The sequence below is a fragment of the Phoxinus phoxinus genome, assembly GCF_949152265.1.
Source record: "Phoxinus phoxinus genome assembly, chromosome: 7".
Lineage (NCBI taxonomy): Eukaryota > Metazoa > Chordata > Actinopteri > Cypriniformes > Leuciscidae > Phoxinus > Phoxinus phoxinus.
The window spans coordinates 19,781,406-19,799,257 of record NC_136882.1 but is presented as its reverse complement, the minus strand read 5'-3'; the positions used below and the strand labels follow the sequence as shown (position 1 = coordinate 19,799,257).

General features: G+C 39.9%; 1 protein-coding gene across 1 annotated transcript in view; it reads left to right on the top strand.

Moving 5' to 3' along the window:
* lmo7a (LIM domain 7a) overlaps positions 1-17,852 on the top strand; it is a 53,378-nt gene that overhangs the window by 30,071 nt on the left and 5,455 nt on the right. The window contains exons 10-25 of the mRNA XM_079617438.1: positions 132-413; positions 1,783-1,938; positions 3,092-3,823; positions 5,747-5,776; positions 6,430-6,556; positions 6,981-7,120; positions 7,435-8,074; positions 8,704-8,925; positions 13,766-13,880; positions 14,256-14,417; positions 15,395-15,570; positions 15,685-15,748; positions 16,355-16,411; positions 16,556-16,679; positions 16,788-16,810; positions 17,619-17,644. Of these exons, the coding sequence (XP_079473564.1) occupies positions 132-413; positions 1,783-1,938; positions 3,092-3,823; positions 5,747-5,776; positions 6,430-6,556; positions 6,981-7,120; positions 7,435-8,074; positions 8,704-8,925; positions 13,766-13,880; positions 14,256-14,417; positions 15,395-15,570; positions 15,685-15,748; positions 16,355-16,411; positions 16,556-16,679; positions 16,788-16,810; positions 17,619-17,644 (3,076 nt within the window). The remainder of the gene's footprint in view (positions 1-131; positions 414-1,782; positions 1,939-3,091; positions 3,824-5,746; positions 5,777-6,429; positions 6,557-6,980; positions 7,121-7,434; positions 8,075-8,703; positions 8,926-13,765; positions 13,881-14,255; positions 14,418-15,394; positions 15,571-15,684; positions 15,749-16,354; positions 16,412-16,555; positions 16,680-16,787; positions 16,811-17,618; positions 17,645-17,852) is intronic.

The window sequence follows — 17,852 nt, the reverse complement described above, 5'->3', positions numbered from 1 at the left end:
GGACTTTTTGAAACAACATTTTGTTTTCAATGTTTGATTTTCATTTGGTTTGGTGTGCTTGATAACCATGGATGGTTTGATGTGCATTGATCATTGGTAGTATGTAACAAAAATGGCTGTTTTTTGAGCAGCGGTCAGTCACAGCCTCTTCAGAGGACTTACAGGAGGCCTAAATCCACTGACGCCTGCATTTACGATGACTCTGAAGAAGAGGATGATGAGTTTGGCTATGCTGATCCTGTTCAAGATGACCTTTATGCCCGTAAAGTAGGCCTGATGCCACAAACATCTGCCACAGTGCCTTTTGATAAATTTCTGCCCAAGTTCTGGACACCTCAGGAGGATGCGCACGTGAAGATGATCAAACTGGGCTCCCAGCACCGCCCTTGGTACAGGAAGATCCAAGGTTTCAGGTCTGTCCAGTACGGAGGCAAAAAAAGTAAAAAAGATAAATTAACAAAAGAACATAAATAATTATAATAAATAAAAATAACTCTATCCCTAACTCCAGGAATACTTTTTTACATAAATCAGCTGTCCCTTATTTATTATAATTGGTAATTGTCCATTAAAGTAATTTGGAAATTAAAATAGTCAGATTTCATTAAAGCTGCAGTCCGTCGTTTTTCCTCTTTGTCGCCATCTCTGTTAGAAATCTGCAATTGTAGTTATTCGCGGAATTATTAACTGTGCGTGGGTAGTAAATCGGCATGAAACAGCGCGGATGAACACAATGTATTGAGGCTGCCGCGTCGCTGTGGATACTGTAACGTTACTGTCATCAGCAATCTCAGAGTATACTTTTTGAAAGTGTCAACATTAGAATTTTCATCGGAAAATGTCATCTGAACAAGTAAGTAACATTCACTTTTGTTCTGACCAAATTCGGGGGGTGGGGGCAGCATTGCAGTAGCTATATCATGCTGATTAAATCTAACGATTGCTTATATCACGTCAAAACGTGAAAAATATATTTTTTCTGTAGCCACTCTGAAGTCTTTGGGTTTTACAACTGGTGAATCTCCAGTTGTCACTGGTGATTGTCGCTTTAAACTTTCGGGATCCGCCATACCAAGTGCTAAGCTAAATCTCCACCTCCATCATCCACACACGCTAGCCGGGGACTCCTTCTCTATGTGTACAGAAGTGACGTAATGACGCAAAGACATGCTCGAAATTCCCGCGGAAATCCACCAGTACCACTGGAATTAAAATCATTATTACAAGCTTACCGTTTTGAATCGAGGTAAGGCAAGCAGATCGTTTTGAACACTGGCTGGTTACGTTTTTTTTCAAAAATGTCTTTTTTGATATTTTTAAACCCAAAAAAGTGCCGGACTGCAGCTTTAAAAATAATTTAAAAAAATCCAAGAACCTGTTTTCAATTCTAAGCCCTATTGATCAGTCCATCAGGTGTTTTTTAGATAATTTATAATTTGACATGTTTGGCTATCCAATGGCTCCAAAAGAGTACAGTAAAGTACATAATATATTATACAAACAAATGTTCTTATACCTGTTAGATGGACGTTTCATAAAATTTGACAACCAGTACAGATGTCCAATTTTTTTACATCTGTTTCGCTTACTTTCATATATTTTTAAGCGTTGCTTAAAATGTACACATTTATTGGATGCCACTGTAAACCCTTAGGTTTCTTTTTTGCTTATTTACTTTGTTGCTAATGCTTCTCTGTTACCTCCTTCTGTCTTCTCTCTGGTGATGGTTACTAACTTTTCTCCATTTTCTTTCTCTGTGCTCTTTCACCTCACATTTTCCAGTCGCAAGAAGTCAGGTTCGTCCTCTGAAGAATCAGATGGTGACACCAATCCCTGGCTCTCTCTTCCTGCTTTCTCTCGCACTCAATCTGAACCCCCTCCCTCTCACTTCCATGCACCTGAAGGCCTCGCTCAGTCCAGCCTCACTTCCACACCCAGGTCCTTATCACAGCCCTATATGCAGTAGGACCGGACATCCACTCACATCCCCTGATCAGCTTCTCCACATATTCTAATAAATCTATCAACTGATGCTTACTAATAAGTAGTGTTTTTTTTCTGTTTTTTTTTTCATAACCATCTTTGTGAATGTTAATGATCTCAACAGACAAGTGCACATAAGTGATGGAAATGGTGAGAAGGTCCAAATGACTCATGCCTAACATTACAAGTTTTCTGAAGATATGATTTGTGCGAGGAGACAAAGCCATCCAATAAGCTAGGCATTCGAGTCAGTGAGTTGAATTCGAAAACCAGTTCATTGAACAAGTTATTCTCTTGAGTCTGATCTTTTCAATGAATACAGCAGATTCAGAAATCTGACTGATCAATTCCTTAACACACTGATTTCATTTGACTCAATTAATGCTCTTTGAGCTCATGAATGATGTGCCACAACTTACTTCAACACAACTAAGGGGTAATATCATCAGTGAATAATTACATTTTGGTCTGTTCCTCAAACAAAGCTATCATATCTTCAGAAAATGTTGAATATTGCAAACAAGTTGTATGGACCATTTTACAGATTTTTTTTGGTGCATTTTTAGAGCTTAAAGGCCCGCTCACACCAAGAACGATAACTACAGAGAACTATAAAAATAACTATATTAGCGCCCACACCAACGCACCATAATGTCCTGTTTATTATAAGCTTGCACTGCAGTTATATAATATGCCACATTAAATTCTCAAGCTCTTTAGAGCAAGATACTTTCTGATTACTGTCAATGTTTTTATTATTCATCAGCTAGGAAAAGTGAAATCTATCTGAAAGTGATTCCAACGATATCATTCCTCTGTGTCGTTATAGTTGTGGTGTGTATCAAAATTCTTAACTACTTTTATTAAATCTAAATTTGAAGTAACTTTTAGTATTTTGAGGCAGAGCGCTCACACTGCTGCTTTTCCAAAATTTAGAGCAAAATGAGTCTGCATAATGCGACTGTTACTTGTATATTGCATGGTTAGTTGCATCCTTCTGCATACACTACTTATGTTAACTGGTCTTAACTGATTTCTACTCTTTTTACTGTCCCCTTGCATGTTCTGAATCCTTTCTTTACTCTTTTCTCCTTTGATTCACCTACAGTTCTCAGACACAACACCTCACGGTTGCTCAGCAGAGTGCTGGGCTCTCTAAGTCAAAGCCCCCTGATTTTTGGCCCAGACCAGATCCCACTTCTGGCCCCAGACTCATAAAATGCGAAAAGCGCCCCCTCCTTGGGCGTGAACACCCTAACGACCCATACAACGTTTCTGCCGACATCCTGCCTGATTTGGAAAATGACGATATGTTTACACGTCGTACAAAAACCTTCCACTCGAGTGATGATCTGGCCCAGTTGAAGTACGGTAACTTCCTGGTGCCTCGCCGCAGATCGGAGGCTGAAGTCATGGTGGTAATTCAGCCCCGCCACGAGGGTGAACCCGTTTATCCCGACATTGAAAAAGACGATGTGGTTTTTCGAAGGGCTCAACAGCAAATCCGTCCTTACCCTCTGTCTGGGGCCCCTGATAACTACCACCCTGTTCCTATTCCAGAGACATGGGCTTTGCCACCAAAACTGCAGGCCAAGCTAATGTTTGGCCCAGTTGAACCCAGACAAAACAAACCCAAGTCCGAGATTGAACACGGAGCAGAGCAGCACCTGAAAACAGATGATATGCTACTTAGGAAGCTAAAAGCTTTAAATACCCAAGGAATGGAGGAAAAGGGATCTCCCAGTGTTTCTTTGTCTTGCAATGAAGAAGATATGCAGAAATGGCAAGCCATCAGAGAGGCCAGCCGTGTGCGATACAGGAAGAGGCTGATGGTTGAGAGGTTAGGTTTCTGAGCCTGCAGAAATACCTGTGTGCGCTTGTCATCATGATCTCATCTGCGGTGTACTTTTCTCATTCTCGTGTTAACTATGATCTTACAATAGTGGCAATGGCAAATGTTTGTGAGTCTGACATGGGTTTGATTGCTTGAGAATGATTGTAACAGGTAGATATTAGGTTTTCTTAGTGTTTTTCTCGTAAATCATGTTGGACCCGTTTCAAAATTTGCACTCATTTAGATAAGTTTGTGCATGAAGTTTGAATTGCATTGAAATTTGTTGTTTTATTTTATCTTATCTTCTTGAATGTGCAAGGCTTCCATTGTCAGCCGCTTACAATTATTTTACCTGTACAAAAGCAGTCAGTTATGTTGCTTGATATTACAAACTGGTATTTGTCATATTTTTTACATTTATTGTCATTATCATAAACACACTGGTTTGTAGCACATAGTTTTACAGTTTAATGCACTTTCTAGTTATTTGCCTATAGTGGCTAAAGAGTCAAAAGTTTATTTTCTTAGGCTTACTTTACTGAATTATATCAAATGAAGAGCATTTTTATTGATTATCTGGAACACCAAAGAATGTGACATCACAGATGCACTTTGTTTGACTTTGAAGAGACTGACCAATTGCCTGTGAAATGCATTTTGCTTGTGTTTAATAAAAGACTGAACGTTTTGGTCATGAAAGCATCTAAGAAAGATAAATCAAGTACAGACTCAACTGCTTTGACATTCGTTTAAGTCCCAAAGTCCTAACAGACTTATAAGGTGCGAGTGTATCCAGCTAAGCTGTGGTGGAATTTTAAAAACCTGAGCAATGTCTATAAATAATCCAGTCAGACACATTCCCTCTTTACGAAGTAACTTACAATGCGCTCTAGCTCCAAATTCCCCACACCCTTGTGATCCCGTGAAAGCTGGAACTTACACTTATGTGACCATGGAAACACACCTAGCACTTGAACCCCAAGTACAACATTGCATTTGATCAGAGTCCATGTAATGTCCGGACATTAAAAAGAGCAAACGCACTGGGATTGGTGGGGAATTCTGCAAGTTTCCAATGATGTCATTCTACCTTAAACTGAACCTAAACTAAGTTACAATTGACAGTTCATATTACGTTGCACATTTTAAATGTCAGACAGCCAGCTCTGTAATCAGCGAATTAACTGAATGCTGAAGCATGACTTTGTACTGTAAAAAATAAATAATCATTATGCACTTGATCATAGTTTGGGCGGTGTGGCTAAGCTATTGACGTACAATACCGTTCAAAAGTTTGGGGTCGGTACGATTTTTTTTAATTTTTTTTTAGGAAGTTAATTATTTTTTTCAGCAAGGATGCATTAAAGACATTTTATGATGTTATAAATGTTTTCTATTTCAAATAAATGCTGAAATATAAATTATAATAAGTATAAATTATAATAAATATAATAAGATTTAAATATAAATCCACAATAATATGAAGCAGCACAACTGTTTTCATCATTGATAACAATAAGACATTTTTCTTGAGCATCAAATCACCATGCTAGAAAGATTTCTGAAGGATCGTGTGACACTGAAGACTGGCTGCTGAAAATTCAGCTTTGCCATCACAGGAATAAATTATTCACGTATTAAACATTTTAAACATATTAACATAAATATTAACATAATCTATTTTATTTTATAATAATATTTCACAATATTACTGTTTTGCAGTTTTTTTTAATCCAGTAAATGCAGCCTTAGTCAGCATAAGAAAATCTTACCGACCCAAAAATAAAAAAAAGATTAAAAAAATCTTACCGACCCAAAACCTTTGAACAATAGTGAATGTTACTTTTTTTGGTCATTCAATACAAACTGTCAATCAACACACCAAAATATTTTGACTATTTTGTTGCTGTGGTTCTCTTTGGTTTCTAGACTGTTCCAGAAAAGCTCTGATAGTAAAGGGTGAGTTGTGGCATTGTGCAGGAACGACGTGTGTGTGTGTGTGTGTGTGTGTGTTCAAGGCTGCTGCGTAGGTCTCTGTTCCCTCTGCCCTCCCCTATACTAAGCAATGACACTCAATGTACTCAATGCTATGATCCCCATTGGCTTCTGTCTAAAATGTTTTCACTGCAAAAAAAACGTGTCGACTACATATATGCACACTGCTGGCTAATTTAATCTCTGTTCAAACGTGTCCTTCTGGAAAGATCCAGAGCATGAGAAGCACGGATGTACTTCTGCAATGCAGACGTATTGTGCTCTCACAGGTAAGTCACATGAGTAGAAGTGATTGAATGTGCAACTCATGGAAAATTATTAATCAATTGAGCTGCCACATAATTCGTTAGTTGTCTATTATGATAACTAATTGTGGCTTGAAGAATATCCAGGACATGCTGTTTTACTAACCCTTCAATACTTAGTCTTGTAAATTTCTGTTATTTATGCCTGCTTGATGTGAGCTGTAACACTTTTAATATCAAAATGCTGAATGGCTAAACTCCATTTAATCTTTTTTTATACATCCTACCGCATGTCATACATCCTAATGCATGACTTTCTTTCTTCAGGCATTATTTGGACTACTAACGTTTTTTTGAAAAACATGTTTACAGGAGCAAATCCGTGAGTGACATCGCTGATAGTGAGACGGCCCTCAGCACCCCGGCGGTGGAGTTTCGCTTCGAAGAGCTGCAGAAGATGCGTACTCTGATTAAGGAGAGTGATGATAAGTGGCAAGATGTGAGTATCGGATCACGTGGTTTTGTTATTGATAATATTCATAGCTGCAGATGTTCGGCCTGTGATTCAATGAAAGTTGAGACTAGTAAGATGTCCTCATAAGGACCTTGACTACTTCGAGTCACATCAATAATAAGTAGTCTGTAACTGTTCAGTGATACTTCGTAGTGTGAATGTGGTTGGACTGAGCTTTAATACAGCATCTAGGTCATATACGGGCCTCTAACTCACATGGGAAAAGAAGTCGGGTGGAGCCAAACAGGCAAAATAGGACACCGGCAAAATCTAGTCCTCCCTCACTCCTCAATCTGTCCTCGTATCTCTCCACCCTTCCCCTGCACTGTGCCTCCTACCGTTACTGCTTATGAATAAGCACCTGTGCTCCAGTTATGGAGGCTGAGCGTCTTTCTCCTCGTCCCTGCAGGATCTTTCAAGGTGGAAGAATAAGCGCAGGAGTGTGAATTCTGACATTGTGAAAAAGAAAGAAGAGCGAGAACAGATCGAGCAGATCACTTCAAGCGACACCAGGAAATCAAAGACCTTGAAGGAAATGCATGATGAGAGGTGAACATACATTCCTTCAAATCAAGCTGTTGTTGTGTGTGTCTCTAAAACAGTACTCTAAAGCTTAAACAGTACAGAACTGTATATTTAAGTTAAATTATTATTTAATTAAATTTTATTTTCCTAATTGTATTTTGTTTTTGTTATTGTGTGTACTATGATGAAATGTTGCTGTCACTGTTGTTGTTTTTTTTCATTCTGTTGTTAGTGCGGAGAGTGTAGTGTGTTCTACTTTCTCTGATCCGTTGTCTGCTCATTGTAAAAGTGTAATCTAATCGCGGTCCTTGTCCTGCCTCCCTCCTGCTCCTTTTCAGAGAGAGCCGTGAGCAAAGCAACTACAGGGACAGCATTGACTCCGTCGTTGATGATGTCTTTGAAAAACCTGTACCCCGAAGAAGAACTCTGCCAGCACGTAGCTACACCATTGACACCCCTTACGTCCTCACGGAAAAACCTTCACTACCCTCCATACCATCTATGAGAGAAAATGAACCTGTGGCTGGCACCCTGGCATCACATCAGCCAGATTTTCCTACCAATCCTGATCGCTCTAGCCCAGATATCCCACTTACAATGAATAACAGCATTCAGGAGAGCAAAACAACAGCCCAAAACCTTTTGGATGATCCGGTTCCTGCTTTCTCCTACAGCAACACCAGCCTGATTAAGCCCACCAGCATGATCAAGCCCATCAGCGTCAGTAAACCCAGCAGCGTTCTCAACAGCTCAGACTCGATTAGCAAAACTAAGCCAGTTGAAAACTACAGCAGCACCATTAGCTCATTGTATAAGCCCAATTCAATGGATACAAAGCAGTCTGGGCTGGATCAAGTTTCTGCCTCCCTCCCCAGGAGCTACCAGAGATCAGATAGCGCAAGACTCACCTCTGTAGTTACGCCCAGGCCATTCGGCACACAGGCCACCCGAATAACCTCTCTTCCCAGAGCATTCACGGTGAGTTGGCCCTGTTTGGTCTCAAACATCATGTTGCCGTTTTTCCATTTTAATGAATGAAGGTCTTTGAGAACATTATGCTACTGGCCACAGTGTGCGATCGATTTACAATGAAGTTCTGATGTAATTACAGCTCATATGAATTATAAAGAATCTAATTGAGTTACAACACTAGAATCAAACTGTAATGTGGAAGCCAGATTTTTTGGGGGCAAAGCGTACAGTGTCATTAAAGAGTGCAGTGGTTCTGGAAGTAAAAATTAATTTTCTCCATAGACTTTTTTTTTTACGATAATTTATAAACTGTTAAATACCTATTGTGTGTGACAAGGTTGTTATATTTGTTCTATTAGTTGTTATAATTGATGGTATATGCTTTTGTTGAGGCAATCAGCTTATAACTCTTTAACAGACACGTTTTTTTAATTCCTACGGGCAAAAAAATTAGATTTGAATACTTCCAGAATCTATTCCTCTGTTTGACTTTTCCTTTCCCATGGTTAAAATGATCAGTCATGATCTCTTCTGCTTTATTCACTATAACTGTAAGTAATGAATACATCTCAAACAGTGAACAGTTCAATTTGGTTGCAAAAAATACTTACAGTATATGCCATCAAACCTTGTAGATGGATGACTCTCTAAAGCGCACCAATGGAGAGACAGACGGCCTCAAGAAACCTACAGTTTTCAACCGCTATGCTCCGAATGTGAAAGAAGATGAGGAAATGTCCCAGGAAAGCCCTAAGCAGAGCAGTGATGAAGAGGAGAGAACCCCGTCTCCTGTCCCTCCGATCACCAAGGTGTTGCCCCTGCCTAAATCTTCATTCCCACTCATCCCTCCCAATGAGGCAAGACTCTCTCCAGCAAATCTCAACCACACATTACAATAACATTGCATGCGAAATTTGCTGTTGCTTTAGAAAATGTAGATGCAGACATACGAGCACTTTATATTCAGTAAATATGACTAAATCCAGATCATTTAAAAAAGTTTATAGCGACATTCTGTGGTCTGGGTTGCCTTCTGTGTAGATTAATGACCATTTGGATGTCAAATGTTCCTGCTCCTCAAAGTAATTAAGTTGGCTTGTGAAAGCCAATTTACTGAAATCCTATTTAAACTTATTAATGGTGCTTGCCTATAGGCAAAGCAACATTAGTGTTATTGCTCATACTTATTATTATTCTTCTGTTTCTTCTTCTTTTTATTCTGGACAAAGTTTGGCGCGAAACTCGCCCCGCACCGTTTGTCACAGACCCCTGAGTGAGGTGTCAAAACGACCGGCTCATTGAGGAGAGGTGTGCTATATCTTTTCTAAGCGATCGGGTGTACGATGTTCGCACAGCGGACGAAAAAGCGGCCAAAAAAGTCCCATTGACTTAACATTGCGGAATTTTCAGAAATTCAAATCCCAACTGTCATTTTTCACACACACAGACACAAAGGGCCTGACACCCCTGCATGTCTCCCCCTCTCTCTCCCTCAGAGGATTTATATTATCCAGCAGCCAATAAGTAATGGCCTAAAATCTTCATAGCCACACCATAGCAACCAGTTACAGCACCCTAGCAACCATAGGCTATAGGCACGAGGCCGCAGGCCTCGTGCACTCATTATAATGCACTCGTTTAATAGAGATTTTAAATACTCTATAAAAACTCACTCATAGGCACGAGGCCGCAGGCCTCGTGCACTCATTATAATGCACTCGTTTAATAGAGATTTTAAATACTCTGCGGCCAAGTGCCTAACCTTAGCCCTAACCCCATAGTAACCATCTGTGAAAACTACCAACCACCTAGTAACACCATAGCAACCACCAAAAATACCTTAGCAACCGCCCTGAACACCCTAGCAACCGCCTAGAAATGTCCTAGCAATCACCCAAATACCCTAACAACCACCCAGAAAACCTTAGCAATTGCCTAGAAACCACCCGGAACACCCTAGCAACCACCCAAAATACCTTAGAACTCCCTAGCAACACCCTAGCAACCACCCAAAATACCTTAGAACTCCCTAGCAACAACCCATAACACCCTAACAACCACCCAAAATACCTCAGAACTCCCTAGCAACACCCTAGCAACCACTCAAAATACCTTAGAACACCCTAGCAACCACCCAAAATACCTTAGAACTCCCTAGCAACACCCTAGCAACCACCCAAAATACATTAGAACTCCCTAGCAACACCATAGCAACCATCCATAACACCCTAGCAACCACCCAGAACACCATAGTAACCACCCAAAATACCTCAGAACTCCCTAGCAACACCCTAGCAACCACTCAAAATACCTTAGAACACCCTAGCAACCACCCAAAATACCTTAGAACTCCCTAGCAACACCCTAGCAACCACCCAAAATACATTAGAACTCCCTAGCAACACCATAGCAACCATCCATAACACCCTAGCAACCACCCAGAACACCATAGTAACCACCCAGAACACCCTAGCAACCGCCTAGCAACACCCTAGCAACCACCCAGAACACCCTAGCAACCACCCGAACAACATGAATAAGCCATATCTCAGCAGCAGAACATCGTACAGACATGGTTGTTGGCTCGTATGCAATTATGTACCACACTCTAGCAACCGAGTGTCGAGTTTTGCCACTGCAAGCACCATTCACATTTTCTTCTGGAAATGTACGTTCTAGTTAATGGTGCTTGCCTATAGGCAAAGCAACATTAGTGTTATTGCTCATACTTATTATTATTCTTCTGATTATTCTTTTTATTCTGGACAAAGTTTGGCGCGAAACTCGCCCCGCACCGGTTGTCACAGACCCCTGAGTGAGGTGTCATATCGACCGGCTCATTGAGGAGAGGTGTGCTATATCTTTTCTAAGCGATCGGTTGTACGATGTTCGCACAGCGAACGAAAAAGCGGCCAAAAAAGTCCCATTGACTTAACATTGCGGAATTTTCAGAAATTCAAATCCCAACTGTCATTTTTCACACACACAGACACAAAGGGCCTGACACCCCTGCATGTCTCCCCCTCTCTCTCCCTCAGAGGATTTATATTATCCAGCAGCCAATAAATAATGGCCTAAAATCTTCATAGCCACACCATAGCAACCAGTTACAGCACCCTAGCAACCATAGGCTATAGGCACGAGGCCGCAGGCCTCGTGCACTCATTATAATGCACTCGTTTAATAGAGATTTTAAATACTCTATAAAAACTCACTCGGCCTCGTGCCTAACCTTAGCCCTAACCCCATAGTAACCATCTGTGAAAACTACCAACCACCTAGTAACACCATAGCAACCAGTTACAGCACCCTAGCAACCATAGGCTATAGGCACGAGGCCGCAGGCCTCGTGCACTCATTATAATGCACTCGTTTAATAACACAACCACTCAAAATACCTTAGAACTCCCTAGCAACACCCTAGGAACCACCCAAAATACCTTAGAACTCCCTAGCAACACCATAGCAACCACCCAAAACACCTTAAAACACCCTAGGAACCACCCATAACACCCTAGCAACCACCCAAAATACCTTAGAACTCCCTAGCAACACCATAGCAACCACCCAAAATACCTCATAACTCCCTAGCAACCACCCAAAATACCTCAGAACTCCCTAGTAACACCATAGCAACCACCCAAAATACCTTAGAACTCCCTAGCAACACCCTAGCAACCACCCAAAATACCTCAGAACTCCCTAGCAACCACCCAGAACACCCTAGCAACTGCCTAGCAACCACCCAGAACACCCTAGCAACCGCCTAGCAACCACCCAGAACACCCTAGCAACTGCCTAGTAACCACCTAGAACACCCTAGCAACTGCCTAGCAACCACCCAAAACACCCTAGTAACCACCCAGAACACCCTAGCAACCAACCCAAAACATGAATAAGTCATATCTCAGCAGCAGAACATCGTACAGACATGGTTGTTGGCTCGTATGCAATCATGTACCACACTCTAGCAACCGAGTGGTGAGTTTTGCCACTGCAAGCACCATTCACATTTTCTTCTGGAAATGTACGTTCTAGTTATTATTATTCTTCCACACAAAAGTTTGGCGCGTAACTTGCCCCGCACCGTTTGTCACAGACCCCTGAGTGAAGTGTCAAAACGACCGGCTCATTGAGGAGAGGTGTGCTATATCTTTTCTAAGCGATCGGGTGTACGATGTTCGCACAGCGGACGAAAAAGCGGCCAAAAAAGTCCCATTGACTTAACATTGCGGAATTTTCAGAAATTCAAATCCCAACTGTCATTTTTCACACACACAGACACAAAGGGCCTGACACCCCTGCATGTCTCCCCCTCTCTCTCCCTCAGAGGATTTATATTATCAAGCAGCCAATAAGTAATGGCCTAAAATCTTCATAGCCACACCATAGCAACCAGTTACAGCACCCTAGCAACCATAGGCTATAGGCACGAGGCCGCAGGCCTCGTGCACTCATTATAATGCACTCGTTTAATAGAGATTTTAAATACTCTGCGGCCGAGTGCCTAACCTTAGCCCTAACCCCATAGTAACCATCTGTGAAAACTACCAACCACCTAGTAACACCATAGCAACCAGTTACAGCACCCTAGCAACCATAGGCTATAGGCACGAGGCCGCAGGCCTCGTGCACTCATTATAATGCACTCGTTTAATAACACAACCACTCAAAATTACCTTAGAACTCCCTAGCAACACCCTAACAACCACCCAAAATACCTTATAACTCCCTAGCAACACCATAGCAACCACCCAAAACACCTTAAAACACCCTAGGAACCACCCATAACACCCTAGCAACCACCCAAAATACCTTAGAACTCCCTAGCAACACCATAGCAACCACCCAAAATACCTCAGAACTCCCTAGCAACACCCTAGCAACCACCCAAAATACCTTAGAACTCCCTAGCAACACCATAGCAACCACCCAGAACACCCTAGCAACGCCCTAGCAACCACCCAAAACACCCTAGCAACCACCCAGAACGACCTAGCAACCACCTGAACAACATGAATAAGCCATATTTCACCACCAGAACATCGTACAGACATGTTTTTTGGCTCACATGTCATTATGTACCACACTCTAGCAAGTCGTGAGTGGCGAGTTTTGCCACTGCAAGCACCATTCACATTTTCTTCTGGAAATGTACGTTCTAGTTATTATTATTATTCTTTTTATGAGACTAAAATTTCTATATCTAACTCCTCCTAGAGCTTTAACTCTACATACTCCAAACTCGGCCCAGACACTCAAACTGTTCTGACTCGCGTTGCTATATCTTTTCAGACTGATCGGACTTACGGTTTTCCTATAAATGACGATCAAACTCGGAAAAAATCCCATTGACTTAACATTGCGGAATGTTCAACTAATTTAAACTTTAATCTAATTTAAACTATTTTTAACTGTAAACTACTTTAAACTTTAAACTACTTTAAACTAATTTAAACTTCAAACTACTTTAAACTTCAAACTAATTTAAACTTCAAACTATTTTAAACTTTAAACTTTTTCAAACTATCTGGTCCAAACTTTCACAAGCCAACTTAAAGTTTGTTCAACGAACTTTTTAATCTAGTTTAGATTGTATTACAATAAATCTCAATGGCGCACTCCCGAAAACCAGAAATCACTTCATGTGAAATCACTTCACTTTCTGTGTATAGCTGACCTGTCTGTGTCTTCCAGGTGGACTACAGTGAGATGAGGATCAGCCTCAACCAAAAACCCAACAGTAGCCGGGACTTTGGCTTCCAGAACAATTGGGACTCCACTGGGGTCCGTGTCAAATCTGTAGTTCCAGGTAAAAGAAGCCGTTAAAGTCCTCTGAAATAGAATTGATGTCAAATGTGATCTCATGTGCTGCCTAGTGAATTAATGAAGCACAAAGTACAGGCTCTACCTGCAGCTTCAGAGAACGTCTGCTACTCATAAAAAACACACATGTACTGCTACAGTATATAGGGCAGATCTTTTTCTAGGTTAAATCTGATGAGCCTCTAGTTGCCCAAGATAGCAATGGAAAAAAATGTGCATGAAACCAAATGTATTGTCTGAGATGCTAAAATAAAGTATGTTTAGTTATATAAATCACAGTTTGGGCATCTTTGTCATTCCTATAATTGTTTTGAGGAGTTTTGAACATTTATTTTGTGTAAAATGCATGTGTGCAATGCAGGCAGCACAGCGGAGCACGGTCAGGTTAAGATTGGAGATGAGATCCTTGCGGTGAACGGGCACCGGGTGGCAGACATGAGCTATAATGAGTGGAAGAGCAGTATGAAGGAGGCCTTGCAGCAGGGAAGTCTGCTTATGGACATCCGCAGACATGGCAAGAATAGTAAGTCCCCGCCATCTCATCGAGTGCAGCACTGACTACAGCAAGCCTTGGTAAAGCTTTCAACAGAAAAAAAACATCGCCAGACTTTTTATAGTAACCTTTTGCTACATATATTGCAGACTAAGATCCTCTGTCATTGGTTGACGCTGTAGTAAAAGTCTAAATATCTACTGTAGTTGCAACACATAGTGTGTATCATCTATGTTCATCTTGTATATGCTTGTTAGTTGTGTGTTTGGCTTTCTTATTGCTGATATTCTTTTTTCTGCTTTTTTTCTCCATTTAAAGGAAAAGTTCACTCAAAAAAAAATTAAATGCTATCAATATTTCCAAACCTGTATGCTGCTGTTTTTTCTGTGATTTAAAAAAAAGAAAATTTTATTGAAAATAGATATGCTTAAAATAGGTATAGTGGACTGTGTCAAGCTAAAACAAAGCTAAAATAAAGTACCATGAAAATAGTCCATATGACTTTTGTGCACTATATTCCAAGTTTATTTTATATGGAGCACGTATTTTAGTTATATAAAATAACCGTTTTGTTCATATTTGGGTGAACTATTCCTTTGTCTACCTTTACCTGGTATGGTTTATTCGGTGTATATATGTAGTATGTTTGGATTTTCCCTAAACAGTGCATTATCTTAGTTTCTAAAGTAACTGGTTCTTTATATTTTCAGTGGTTCATATTTTCAGTGTTTCGTATTTTCAGTGTTTACTAACAGGCTTATAGTTTGTGACTGAAGGCAGATCAGAGGGCATCTGTAAGCTTGTTGGTAAACCTGGTGTGTGTGTGTGTGGAGCTCATTCTGACTGCATGGCAGGGGAAGGTGGTCTGTCTTTCATCCCCACATTTTAAGAAGTATTTACCAGACACATTCAGTTTTTAGTATCTGTCTGTAGTCGTGCATCTGTTTTCATAGTTTGCTAATTCTGTGTTTTTGAAATGAATGGTTTTGTTGACATGCCACAATCAGACTGGGGCAGAGACCTACCTTCCCTTCCATTTAAAAGCCATAAGACCATCAATCTGACCAGTCTGGATCCTCTAGGTCCCTCTGAGTCATACCTCAGCACCAACCTGGATTTCACATCCCAACAAACCAAAGACAACGTTGTGAAAACCGTGAATGTCAGCTCACAGCCAGGCAATGTGAGCAGACTAATTAATCACCTACTATATATGGCACTTTATTTTTTTCATTGGTATTTGAATGTATTTTAAAGCTTCTTTCATAATGCTAAACCGATGACCTTTTTTCCACAGAATAATGGTTCAAATGGAATAAATGGTGGTTTCCGTGAGGATTCAGAGAATATGAATAATAAAGGTAAATTTATTTTTTCAGCTAATTGCTTGGAAATATTCTCTAAAGTTTTGTTGTTGTATGCTTGTTTTAATAAACGCATGTTTGCAGAAAATTTTGCGAATCTTGTTCAGAGATTGTTTAATAGCTTGACAAGAATGCTTGTTTATGATTAACTTAAAACAGTATGATAAAGATTATTCAAAATGAGATCAGCTATCCAAATTCTATCCACATACTGTGTTTATACAGTGTATATACTGTATAAACACAGTATGAGCATAGAATTTGGATAGCTGATCTGATACAGTAATACAGTACATAGTTAATGTATTAACTAACATGAACTAACAATGAGCAATACATTTGTTACCTTATTAGTAAATCTTTGTTAAAATTCATGTTAGTTCACACAGTACATTAATGTTAACAAATACAACCTTTGATTTTAATAAGGTATTAGTAAATGTTGAAATTAATATTAACTTTGATTAAATGCTGTAGAAGTATTGTTCATTCTTCGTTCATGTTAAGTGTTACCATATATAACTTTTTTTTTAAGAATGAATTGCTAAATCTACTTCCTCAGGACAAATTCATCTTCTTCTAACATTTTTATCTCCTGTGTAGAATCTGAATCCATTTCTGTGAAAAACTTAAAAAGGAGATCAGAGTTTTTTGAACAAGGTAACAGAACAGCATCAGTGCAGTGCTGATGAGTTCAGGCTATGTGTTTCGGGGGCTGTGGGTAAACCGCTAAGTCTTCATCCTGCCATCCTCCTCTCCTCTCTCTAGCAGAAGCCCCTCATAACCTCTGTGCTCTTCCCTCAGGCTCTGCCGGGCTCACAGTCAGTTCTCTGGTCTACCTCTGTGGTAAAGGGGGGTTGAGTGTGCAGTGTCCACTTCCATCTTGTGCGCTGACATGCTGTCTACAGGAGCCAGAGTACTATAAAAAGTAGAGGAAAATTGGCGAGTAAATAGTGCAGAGGAACAAAACAAACACGTTTATCTAAAAATGGCAACTCTGCCATCATTAATCACTGATAATATTCTCTCCAATAAGCTGTGAACCACTGACAGATGAGAGTCAGTAAGTTTACCTGGATCATTTGTAAATCTGATTCATTAATTAAACTTGTGATCCAGATCCACTGATTCATCAAAAAGAGTTTGTAAATTGTTTTTAAAATATATCTTCATTAGTCATTCTCTGAGGCCTCTGAAAGACAGCATGTCAGGACTATACCAACATACAAAGCACTTTAAATAAAAGTAGGAAAGTACTTTAAAAGGAAAGTTTATCTTGCTGATACTTTACTTACAGTCCCATATTAATATAATAGCAGAGATTTTTCCCACAGGTATAAATGAAAGAATTTAGGATAAGACAGATATGATTATGAGACTGTTCTACCTTCACACACTCAAGTCATTCTTGCTGTATATTCTTGATTGTAGAAGCAGCTCAGGAAAAGAAATCAGTAATCAGTGTGGAGTGTGTTGGTATTGTGTTGTGAATGCAAATAGTGCATGCTGTGCTGGGCATGGATGTGGGGTTTGGTTTTACTAATAGCCAGTGCTTCTGCATGTGGCATTGCATATGGGGACTGGCCAAAGGTGTTTATCTACTAGATGTGTTTTTGCATTATTCATTAGGTTTGTTTATTGAAGTCTTTGCATGCATTTGTTTATCCGAGTCTGCATGTGGTCCTAATTTAACATTTATTTATGGTACTGTTGGGTTATGGGTTTCTTATTTTAATAGATGTTATGCTATCAGATATTGGGATGGAATGCTGTTCATGTGTTCCCTTCATGCTTTGATAAAGGGTTTTATTCAAAATGTAGGCTACACTGTCTAAGAAGCATCTAATTGTAGCTCTTTTTTTTACAGGTGGATCTGATACAGCAATATCGAATGTAAGTTGAGTTTCAATGTTTTTCATTTAATCCAACCACTGTTGCTTACACGCATATGATCTGATTAATTAATAATAAGTGAATTATAGGGTTTGGGTGCAAAAAAAACAACTTTTTTTTTTGGGATCTTTGACATCCCAATATATTATTTGACCAGTGGTTGGCTCCAATAATTCAAAGCATTTTCTGTGTGTGTAGCTTCCCATGC